General features: G+C 34.9%; 2 protein-coding genes across 2 annotated transcripts; both read right to left on the reverse strand.

Annotated features, from left to right (window-relative positions):
• Positions 1-3738: 3738 nt before the first annotated feature.
• Positions 3739-4197, reverse strand: LOC113559968. Its single transcript, XM_026965763.1, has one exon. It carries the CDS (start codon positions 4195-4197, stop codon positions 3739-3741), a length of 459 nt encoding a protein of 152 aa, XP_026821564.1.
• Positions 4198-11470: 7273 nt separating this feature from the next.
• LOC114253670 (zinc finger MYM-type protein 1-like) lies at positions 11471-12168 on the reverse strand. Its single transcript, XM_028188649.1, has 3 exons — positions 12121-12168; positions 11762-12025; positions 11471-11671 (listed from the first exon to the last, which is right to left on the reverse strand). The coding sequence occupies exons 1-3, from the start codon at positions 12166-12168 to the stop codon at positions 11471-11473; spliced, it is 513 nt and encodes a 170-aa protein (XP_028044450.1).
• Positions 12169-12941: the final 773 nt, after the last annotated feature.

The following is a 12941-nucleotide window of genomic DNA, read 5'->3' on the forward strand; positions in this document are numbered from 1 at the left end:
AATTAAAACCTTTTAATTACAATTACATGTGCAGTTGTGTTTTATAATAAATATTATATAATATTCAACACATTAAAAATAAAACTATTTTTAGAGAACAAAAGAATGTTGTCAAGGGACAAAATATTTTGTGTGGCCCTATTTGATCTTGAAAAAATTTTAAACACGGTGATGTTAGCAGTTTTTATTATAAACGTAAACTTGCAACCTACAATTTTACCATCTTTGATTTAGGGAAAAAACATTGATACTATAATATTATAGTGTAATAGAGGTTCTAATGAAATAACAATATGTCTACCAACTTAAGTTTTTGAAAATTATCAAGGTTTAAAGTGTGAACGAAGTTGTATTGTAGTCAAACATTTGTGGGGGACAGAACCTAAACCGTTTTGTTTATTCTATGTGAGAGTATGCGGCATATACATTACAACTAAAAATCACACACTGATTTTGAGAACTAGGTCACATGCAAAACGTAGGTGATTCTATGCACGTTGTTATTGAAATTGCCAAAATAGGCAAAGTAACTTACACGCCTGATAAATGGGTCATACATTAGATTATATGTGCTGAAGTAAAAGGTGAACCGGTATACTGGTATGAAAGGTATACTGTCTTCGAAATGTCTTATAATGATTACGTCAACACGCCCTAAAAGAGATACAAGAAGTAAGGGATAAGATTAAGGGCGTCGTAGGGCATTTTAAAAGAAGTTTTAAAGCCGAAGCTAGATTACAACTCAAACAAGAGCAATTACAATTTAAACCAAAACTTACTGTTATTCAAGATGTTGTAACACGGCGGAACTCCACATAATATGATATGTTCGAAAGAATTTTATATTTAAAAACTCCAGTTATGTTCGCTTTAGTAGATTCAAACTACGATGTGTATTTGAGTCCCTTCGATTGGCACTTGATTTCGGACATATGCGCTATTCTAAAAAGATTCAAAGAAATTACGAATGAAATAAGCAGTGAAAAATCAATTACTTTTTCGAAGGTTGTCGTATTTTCTAAAGTGCTAGTTAATTATTATATTCAATTGAAACAGAAATACACAAATTCGAATAATTTAATAGCAACTATTTATTAATGTATTAACGAAACAAATAGAGGATAGATTTGACAATTTAGAAAAAAAACATGTTGTATGCGGAGGCGGTAATATTAGACCCACGATTTAAAAAACATGTTTTTTTTTTAATAACAATTCATTTATAGAAGATAAAAAAATTTTAATTAATAAAGCCACCAACATAAATTTACATATCGGAATCAATTTAACACCCAAATTTTAGTACCACCAACATCTATGAGTTATTCAATATGGAATGATTTCGAAAGCGAAGTGCATATTCTTGTACAAAGTACTAATTAAAAATCTGCGGTTTTAATAGAAATTGATAAATATTTGTTAGAACTGTTAATTCTACAAACGGCAGATGTTTTAGTATGGTAGAAGGAAAATAAAAATGTATACCCAAGACTTTTTCAAATTATGAAAAAAAGATTATGCATAATGGCTACATTTGTGCCACGCGAAAGAATATTTTCGAAAGCAGGCTAAACAATCACTAAGAAAAGAAATATGTTAAATTGTAATAATTTTGAAAAATGATCTTTTTAAATTTTAATATGTAGCTACTTATATTTATTAAAAGTTTAATTGTATGGATATTCAAGTATATTGTACCTATTTATTATTTTAATTAATTTTTATATTTTTGGACAGAATTGAATTATTTATTTTTTACGCTTTTTGACAAATTAATTATTTATTTTATATTATTGTCTTTTTTAAAAATTAAATTTTTCAATATTCATCAAAACAGATTTTATAATTTATATTTTAGATTCATCGAATCGTGATGAATGTATTGGTTTTACTATGATTACATGTGTGTCACCGTCAATAAATAACATTTTTTTTAAATGTTTTTAATACCTTACTTTTAGAGAGCGGACACCAAATCATACCCAAACCTTAGTACCACCAACAACAAGTGATTCGATTTGGAGTAATTTTGATAATGAAGAACATAGTCTTGTAACAAGTAGAAATTCATAATCTGCGGCTATCGTAGAGATTGATCAATTATCATTGGAATCGTTAATTTACCATGATGGAAGGAAAATGAAAATCCGAGACTTTTCCAAATTATGAAAAAGATTGGGCATAATGGCTACGTCAATTCCATGCAGGGGAAATTTTCAAAAGTAGGCCAAACGATAACCGAAAAAAAGAATAGGTTAACATTAATATGTAAACATTTTTATTTGTATTTAAACTGAACTGTATATACTACCGTAAAAGCTATATCATTACAAACTGAAACCTACGTCACATCAACATGGGACAGAAAGCAAGAAGAAATTTGAAGAAGAAATATTTGAAATTAAAGAAGAACTAAATAATTACAAAAAGAAATCCAAAGGAATTGAAAACTAAATTAAACAGAAAATTGAAAAAATCGAAGAAAATAAAAGAATAACGGAGGAAAATCACAAACAAAACGCTAATAAAATTGAACAAAAAATTATATTATACACACACACACAATTTTTATATATACACATATTATACAAAATTGTAGAAAAAACAATAATGAAATTTTGCCACCCATTAATATACCACACAATACAGATATTACAAAACCTACGTTGGAAATAATAGAGATTGAGAGATGTACACCCTGTAGATTTTCTAAACGGATTAGAAGAGTATTTCGCACTCAAATAGATATAGTAGTGACCAATTCATGAGCTACTATCCTTGTGAAAGGAAAATACTAAGGTAGTATGCTAAGATCGGAATATATATGTTTCATGTAATTATGAATAATGCTTATATATTATACAGCTTGAAAAATGTGACACCAGATTGATAGACTTCAGGGATTCTGTGATCAATAAAATAATTGATAACCGTCGGTCAAAAATCGCATAAAAACGCATAAATCAAACAAGGGACATGTCATTGCTTCAATTTCGAGAACCATAAAAAATAGGCCGATTAGAAAAATATGTGTCATTTGTGCAAAAAACAAAGAAGTGGAAATTACATATTATTGCGACGATTGCCCAGAAAAGCCAGGATTTTGCTTAGATACGTGTTATAAAATATAACATGAGAACTAGTTATTTATTGTTATTGTATTTAAAATTTTTAATGTTTTTATTTTATGTTTCACTAAGTTTTTCATTTATTTTTATTTACTGTTGTTAGTTATTCATTTTCAGTTGTTCTATACCTATTATAAAATATATTAATATTAATAAATATATTACTATATAAATAATAAATTATTATTATACATTTATTTTTATAAATTACGTAACACATTCCCACCTAATATAATTTTTGTCAACATGCTATTTATCATAATGGCATGTAGACGCAGTAATATAAATTCAAACATTGTCGATGCATAGTCGACATCCACATCCGAGAAAAATTCTATATCTACTATGAAACTGACGTTAACTACGCGTCGACATTCATTTTTTTAGTCAAAATGCAAAACATTAGTAAAAGTAAGCACAGGATAATACCTAAGGTAAAGTAAAAGAAACCTTTTCGACAAAAAAAAATTATTCAGCATAGGGGGGTCACTCAGGTCAAACCATGTCGCAGTCAAAATATCCACTTAAAGAAAAGTGTCACCCAAGTCTCTAGATCTCCGATTAGGGAGTACGTCCATCTGCCCTTGGAGCTGTCGTCCCATTTGTTTTGCTAAGCTATCAGCGTGTCTTCGGCGTGTTGGATTATTGTGTTACCTCTGAGTTCATACATGTTTCTTCTTTCGTTAGCCATGAGGTCCAGTGGGGCAATGCATGTGATGACTCCTGCGGCATCGCTGGATACCGTGCAGTATGCCGAAGCTACTCTCAGGCAGATCCTTCTTTGTATTTTCAGCAGCGTAGTCCAACCTGTCTTACTCATATCCTGTGCCCATATCGGAGCGCCGTACAACAGGATAGAGTGCACCACATTGCTGAGTAACTTCCTCTTCCGCGATTTTGCAGCGCTTATATTGGGCATTATTTTAGACAAATTTTGGACGACTTTGCCAGGTTTTGCCGCAATTGCTTTGGCATGAGCTGAAAACGACCACTTGCTGTCCGGTTGCAGCCCGAGGTATTTTAAGCTCTCGCGTGTGGTCACTTGGTGACCATCGATAGTGATGCGCATGTCGTTGTTCGTTCTGGTGTTCGTGATAATCATCGCTTCACATTTGTGGAGTGCGAGTTTCAATCCTGCATTGTCAAGCCAGTCCTTGATTCAGCCGGCTGAGATGGTCAACATTTGTTCCAGCTGAATGCTGTCCCTGGCTTTGGCCACAAGGGCGACGTCGTCCGCAAATGCGAGGAACTTGACCCCAGTGGGGAGTATAGTCCTCAGGAGCCCATCGTACAATATGTTTCACAAGGTAGGCCCGAGGACCGATCCTTATGGGACTCCGCACGTGACTTCGATCTCTGTGGTACCCTCATCGCCTGCTTCGATTATTAGTCTGCGGTTGATCATTTGTTGCAGGTAATCAGGAACGTCTTTCTCATGTATTGCCTTCATAATTGCATCCCAGGGGGCAGGAGTTGAAGGCGTTTTTGATGTCCATCGTGAGTATACCTACTTTTGCCCTTGTTGTCTTAATGGTAGCCCTCAATGCGTTCAGGGCGTCCGTTGTTGATCGGCCCTTACGGAAACCGAATTGCATATCGTCCAGGCCTCCGGTATCCTCTAAATGGCGCCGCAGACGGGTGTCCAGGATTTTCTCGAACAGCTTTTCCAGGCAGTCTAGTAGGCATAAGGGCCTGTAGGAAGATGGTTCGCTAAGGGGTTTGTCGCCTTTTCGTAGGAGTACCAGCCTGGCTATCTTCCATTTATGCGGGAAAATCCCCTCCGCCAGACAGGAGTTGTAGACGCTGAGTAATACGTTGGGGTTGAGGGCAACGATTACTTTCACCACTTCGTTCGGGATACCGTCGATTCCTGGTGCTATCTTGTTCCTCAGCCGGCTTGCTGCGGATTTTAGCTCTGTGAGGCCTATTCTCCAATGGGCTTCGTCCAGCAACGGGTTACGGTACCCAGAGATGGTCTCCCTTCTTGGGTGCCGTGGAAATAATCCGTTGACGATATACTTTATGCGTCCTGTGGCGTTGAGTTCCGGAATGGGGGGGGGGTCTCGACAACTTACCCATGACTAGTTTGTATGGTAGTCCCCAAGTGTCGTGTTCTACAAGGTCACAGAGCTTCCTCCAAGCGTCTTCCTTCGCCCTCTTTATAGCGTGCACTAGGCTCCTCCTCGCTGCCTTCGCATTCTCCTCTTCAGCTGTACTATTTAGCTCTCTTGCCGGCTGGAGTTACAGTACGACAGGCGTGTATTGCTTCTGTGAGGGCCAGCGCACTTTCTTCGGCTTCGTAGGATGTAACTTGGTTAAAACGTCCGATGGTGAGTGCTGATTCCAGCATTTTGAAATCTATTTTCGGGAATCTAGAATTCTGTGCTTCATTTTTTGCAGCGCCAAGATGTACATCGAAGACTATGTAGAAATGGTCACTGAGCGACTCTTCGTCTGATACTCTCCATCCTGATACCTTGCGAGCTAAATTGGGAGTTGCTTAAGTCAGATCTAATATACTCCCTTTGTTGAAAGTGCTGCTATTGACCTTGTTGCAGATAGCCAGCCCTAAGGCGTCTATCAGGTCGGCCAAAGCTTCTCCTCGCTGTTCACTTCTCGGCGATCCCCAGTCTGTATGTTTAGCGTTGAAGTCGCCTGTTATGATAGCCTCGCTTCGCTCGCTTCTTATGCTGTACTCTAGTTTGGTTAGGAAGTCCAAATATTCCGGGAACGTGGAGTTGGGTGACCAGTAGCACGAATAGAGTCTTATTCCATGCGCTGAGACCCACCTAAAACCCGCTTCTCCGGTACCTTCGTCGTCAAGTCTTGATCGCTTAGTGTTAACGATTGCCGCTTTGCCCATTGTGTCCATGTACCAGTTTGGACCTTCATCTCGGTTTGGTTCGCTTGCGAATATGAAGTCAGATGACTTCTCGGCTGCTACTTGGTGTAGCAGAGCCTGGGCTGCTTTGCAGCAGTTCAGGTTTATTTGGATGCATTTAATCATCTTACCGGTTTTCTAGGGTACTGCCAGTTATAGCTGTATCCCTATCCTCAGCTCTTGGTTCAGGCTTATGTCCGGACAAGGCCAGTCTGTAGGCCACACACTTACCGCTGCCCGGAAAGTGGTCAGTAGCTTTTTGGATGTCCTGGCAGGCCATACACTTTGGTGGGGCACTACAAGCCGTCGCCTTATGTCCTTCCTTGCCGTATACGCAGCAAGCGTCCGAGCGGTCTGGTCCTTTGCAAGCTTGTCTTATATGCCCATACCCTAGGCATCTAAAGCACTTTGTGGCTTTAGCTTTAAGCCTTACTCTGGCATTTACCCACCCAACTTTTATGCGACCTTTTTCCACGATTTTGCGGGCATCCACTCCTTTCAACCGGACTGTGGCTCTCTGTGTACCCATGAACGATTGTCGATTGTTTCTGACCTTGACTGATTGGTCATCCGCATGTAGGCCAAGCGCGCATCGGATACTATTTTCCACCTCTGATTCAGAAGTCACGCAATCTAGGTCTTGTAATTCGACATCTTCGAATTTCACGAGCCCGCGTACCGTAGCCCGTTGTCGCAGTTTTGATCTGAGTTGTTCCTCAAGGGCAGTTCTCTCCGTGTCCTTAGCCTTGATTTTTATCAGTATTTCTCCATTTCAGCTCTCAGAGATATTTGCGCACCGGTCGCTTCTACATCAACATCTTTCCTCATTGATTTTAGTATGTCGGCTACTGTTTCGCCAACACCCGGCTTGACAGCAATCACATCTGGGAAAGAGGTATTTTTCTTCTTCTCCTTGGGTTTGTTTTCTTCCTCGGGTCGTTGTACGTTTGTGGCCTTGTACTTTGTTTTAGCCCTAGTAACTTTAATCCAGACCTGTGTACTATGTTCTGGCGTTGGTTGTCCGGCCGCGGGAACAGCTACGATCGGTTGGATACTGTTCGGCGCTCTCGCTTTTTGAAGCATAACTTTATGCAGATGCGGCCTGGGAGCTTTTTAGATCCATGATATCTTCCTGTTGTTTGTTCAGGCGGTCCTTGAGGTCCTCGCAAACCTTGAGAATGGTTTCTTGAATGGTGTTGCTCGTCGTGTGTTGGTCAATATTTTTTGCTCTGATCGAAGCCTTCTCTGACTCGTAGTAAGCACTATGGACGCTGTTTGTGACTGTCTTAAGAGCTTCCGAAGAGCCTATGACCTCATCTATAGCTCTAATGACTGTCGAGGATTTGGTTTTATCCTTAGTCATTTCAGGTGTTCTACGTTTTTCAGCAGGACATTTAGTGCCTTGAATTGCCGTTGAATGGTACTCTTTAGACTTGCCAATGTTGTTTCAAGGTTTTGTTCCGCCCCCCTCTGGGCATTCGAAGACAACATTGCCTGTAACTTTGGGCTATTGGCTCCCTGTGGCTGGTTTGCAGCTTGTCTAGCTTCCTTAGGTGTTCCGTTTTCTCCAAGATTTCCTGGGTCTTCCCTGTAGGTCGTGTTGCTTCCGTTTCCATAACTCCATGTGATGCCTGTTTCCTTTGCGTGTCTCTTGACATGACTGTCTCAGCAGTCGTATTTTTACCGGATGAGAGGGCCATGCTGGACACCCCAACATTCGAAATCTGGCTTGCTGATGTCGACCTTTGGGGCGAGCTACCCCCAACTGCCATCTCCTGGTATTCGACCACCCCGGGTAGGGTGGCACCAGGACGAGACTCGTCATTATTAATTGTTGCTTCCATTTTTGGTTCTAGTAGCTGGGCCTCCACTAACAACGCCAGCCTCGCGTCGTCTGTCCTTTTTTCCTGTGTTTGCCTGATCTTCCAGGACACCGGGGTCGATCGTTCCCCCGGTGGGAGCTGTTTGCTAACTGCTAGCAGGTTCGCTCGCCCTGCGACCCCCATCCCGTCGAGGACAGGTGTTGCTCTGTGTGCACCGGCTCAAATCGGTTGACCTGGGCCGGGTTGAGACCGCTTGGTAAGACCTAGTTAAAGGCCTGCAAGCCCCCCCACCGTGGTAAGGTGGGTCCCGTCGGGGGAGAATGTATTACCTTCTGGGCATAGCTGAGTTCCAAAACACATAAGACAAGATCCTCGGACCCGAACTACCGTCGTTTGTAGCAGTATTTGTTGACGATGTCCATATTATGTCCAGGAGCTTTGATGAATACATACATAATTTAGAACATATATTTCAAAGATTTAGCGAGTATAACGTGACTATTAATGAAAGCAAATCTCATTTTTTACAAGCACAAATCACTTTCTTAGGCCATAGCATATCCAAGGACGGAATAACAATGGATCCAGATAAAATAAAGACCATACAAGATTTTCAGCCACCATGCAATCGGAAGCAAGTTCAAGCTTTTTTAGGTTTCATTATTTTTTAGAAAGTACATTCGGGATTTATCAAAACTGATGTCACAATTAAGCAACTTGTTGAAAAAAGGTTCACTGGTGCTGGGAAAATAATCATCAGACTGATGACATTAAAACAATACAACAATTTATGATTAAAAATGATAACAATTTAGAAAAAAAAACAGTATGATCTAGTAATGTGTGATAAAATAGACAATTTAAAAAAAATTTAGTTTTTGATATATATTTTGTTCCGTAAGTTTTAATGTTTAATGTTTCCACTTAATTAGTTATACATAATAATTATTTATATATTATATTTATATTTATACATTCTTTGTATTTCACATAGAGCAAATAAATAAAACAAATAATATATTTACTATTGATTTTAATAAAGAGATTATATTTAATGATATTTGGGATAATGAATATGATTTTATTGAAAAATTAATATTGGGTGCAGTAACAATTCAAAATAAATATTCAAACATCAAGGACTCAACTGTAACTACAATATAACAAAATTTATCAATGATTTAACTAAGTATCATTATTTTTACAGGTTAAACATATATACGAAACATTTGTTATATTAATTAAAATAATGAAAATTACCTTACTATCTCAATCATTACAATCATTAAAAAAAATTCTTCAAAATTTAACAAAATATTATATAAAAAAAACGATTATTTTTGGAAGACATCATCATTCAGTACCCGGATTTCAACCAGTGTTTTTATTTATCTACGGATGCATCAAGTACTTATATTGGTGCAAAACTATTTCAAGACGATAAAGAGGGAAAACCAGTAGCGCAAGGGTCTTTAAAATATGGTGGTTCAAAATATCATTTTAGCTTAGAACCTACCACCCATCCACCCAAAAAATTAAAAACCAATAGATAATACATACCTATACATTTTAACAAATGATTACATATAACTATATAGGTATCAATTAAATTATTTTAGTATAATATATTAATATATACAATAATGTACTATAGATACATAATGTTACTGATGAAACCTAACAGCCAGCAAAGACAGTAGTATTCTCACTGTGGTGAATAAAAGTTGCTATACTCACAATGTGAATTCAATAAATTCATCAGTTTTAAAAATATAAAATCCTTTAAACGTATGAGACAAAGTTTAAAGATATAAAAGGAGTTAAGTCTTAAGTGTATACATATAAGTATATAACATATTCATTTAAAAAACAAAATTCCATCAAACTTCATTAACAAACTAAAAATTATTATATCATTACCCTTTTAAATAAATTATAATAGTAAATAGGTAGCTAATTATATTATGGAAACAAATTATATTCAGTATTTTAATAATTTTAACGCTTTGGTAACACAACTTTACTTTATACATTTATGCTTTCATACTTAGGAAGTTACTGATAAATAAATGTTACTATTTTAGCAAATTAAGTAAGATCATGAATAATTTTATATATTTTGTATAATATACATTTTAATTTAATTAATACAGTCTTAATATAATATTAGTGTTTCTTTTTTAATTTATTTAAAAATTTAAGTTAAGATTTTTTGACAATGTAGAACTTAAACTTGCAAATATATTAGTGACGTCTTCATTGTTTATTTCAACATCTGATTCACATGTTATAATCATCAAATCTTCTAAACGATCTTGTGAAATAGTTGTACGTAAACGGTTTTTTAGAATTTTTAATTTTGAAAATGTTCTCTCAGGGCTAGTACTGGATACAGGCAATGTACAAGCTATTTTTAAAGCTAAGTACAGTGTTGGAAATATGCTTCCTAATCCAGAAGTATGGCAAACTTGAAATAAGTTGAGTATACTTGCTAAATTGTTCATTACTTTGTTTTCGTCACCAAATTGTGAAGAAATTTTGAATTGGAATGCATGTCAACGTCAAATTGAAAAAATAGTTTAGAAAATTGAATATACTCATTTCTTAAAACTCCAAATTGTATATGATTGTTATATATTGTACAAAATACCTTAAAAACATCTTTTGGTAGTGATGATGGATCTTTTTTAATTTTTAGCAGTCGATTTATTGAAAAATATGAAATGTCTTTTAATAATCCCTGAGATGTTGAATTAAAACAGTTTTTAATTGCTGTTGAAGCTTCATCGTACAAAAGTATGTTTTTATTTTAAATCTTTTCACTGAATCATCAATAGTTTCATCTAGCGCATTTTACTTTTCTTTCTACTTCTACTTGTTGCTAACGTTTTAAATTCATATTGACTTTTTATAATTATATTTGTAGCTTCATTATAAAGTTCATTAAATTCATCATCACAACGTAGATTTTTTAAGTCTTTCATTACTTTCTGTAAGCTAGTTACAGCTCCCAATAAATCAATGTCAGGAGATTGAAATGTTTTAGTTATTGGATCAAGGATATTAAATATGTTTGTGAATGTCAAAGCTGTTAATATAAATCTTTCGGTTAGTAAAAAATCAACAAGACCATTTGCTCGGAAACGTACTTTAAAATCTGATTTTTCGGTTTCTTTGATGTTTTCTAAAATTTGAATAATATCATCAAAAGTTATTACGATAGTTTCTAGAGCGTTTGAAAAAGATGACCATCGAGTAGTTTAAACTCTTTTTAATCGTCTTACTCTTTCCTGAGGATTCCTTTTTTTTGGTGGTTTTCAAAAAATGTTACTCGTTTTTTACTGCTTGAAATAAAACTATATAAATCTTCTAAAATACCAAATGTATCAACTGCATCTACAGAACTTTTACAAACTTGAACTACAACCAAATTTAGGCGATGAGCATAACACCAAGTGTAAATAGCCGATGGATTTTCTTGTTTGACTAATGCTTGTAGTCCTTCATACTCACCTTTCATATTACTATCTCCATAATAACTCTGTCTTACGAAGAACAATTTCTAATCTAAAGCATTTTCGATACAAATATCTTGAAATATACAAAAAAGATGTTTTCCAGAGGTCGATGATGATTCTTTAAGTAATAAGTCTTTCACGTATAACAGGTACATGATCATTACAACACACATAGCGTATAATAAATGCAAGTTGTTCACGCTTTGATGCATCAAATGTTGTATCAATTGCTACACTAAAATATTTAGATTTCTTAATTTCATTCTGTATAGTTGTCCTCAAACATGTGGCAATAGAATGTATTAATTGATTTTGCTTCGGCTAAAAGAGAAAATTAATTTCACTCCTACCTCGGGACTTCAGACGATCTACATAAATGGCCAAAGATTGTGAAAATTTGCTAATAAGTACAGTTAGATTTTTAAAATTTCCTCTGAGTCTATATTCCCAATTTTCACGATGTCCTCGAAATGGTAGTGAATGTTTACCGAGAAACAATGTTATTTCAATTAAAGTATTAACAATTTCTCTATTTTCAGCAATTTGTGGAAGAACTGGTATAGCTAATAATTTTAACTTAACCACAATAGAAGCATTTATATGGGCTTCTGTTTTTTCATGTGAACCAATGTCTTTTATTCTTTGCCATGCATGAAATCCATCAATGGTCCAAAACTTTTGAACATTTTTCCAAAAAAACATACAATATAGACAATATAATCGACCATTACTCACAGAAAAACTAAGTCATTTTTTTTTAATTCGATCACCATCTGGCATAACTCTATAATAGTGTTCTGCTGTAAATCGATGGCCATGTTCCTGAGGATAGCTTAAGTTCACAAGTTCATGTTTTTGTGGTTGAAATGGTCCTCTACTCAAAATCATAATTTTCTCCTCCGGTGTTAAAAACTGTTCAACCCAACATATTGTTTTGGATCTAATGATTAAATACCAGTATCCGAATCATCTGGACAAAGAATAATTAATATTATACACATATGTATAAATGTATAAAATAAAAATTTAGTAAAACGCAATATTTAGTTTTTTCTATTGCTTGAAATTTAAACAACCTAATATTTTTCACAAAGTATGTTAAATTGTATTATATTATAATTAAAATGTTAAATTGTTTCTTGTTGATGTGTTAAAAAAAATTTTAAATGTTATTTAATATTTACCTAAAATATTTTTCTTTACATTAGTACCTGTCAAACCAATACTACTATTTTGGTGACTATCACAACTGTTTTCAACATTCACTCCTAAGTTGTATGCAAAATTGAAATCAAGAAAAACTAAAAACTAAACATATTGGGTAATACACTAAATAATATACCTGGAATGTTTTTTTTTTACATTTTTAATCATGAGTAACATAAGTATCTATCTACTAAGAACAGAAAATAAATAATAGATTTAAAATTTATTTGATAGAATTCAAATTGAATATCATTATTATTTTTATAAATATTAATTTCATAAAAAATATATTTAAGTTTATGTTCATATTTTTGTATAAAATATTAATATACTAAAGTCAAAATTCAAAATCCATTAAATAAATCCAAATAACTATAGAAGGTAT

Source organism: Rhopalosiphum maidis, chromosome 3, assembly GCF_003676215.2.
Source record: "Rhopalosiphum maidis isolate BTI-1 chromosome 3, ASM367621v3, whole genome shotgun sequence".
Lineage (NCBI taxonomy): Eukaryota > Metazoa > Arthropoda > Insecta > Hemiptera > Aphididae > Rhopalosiphum > Rhopalosiphum maidis.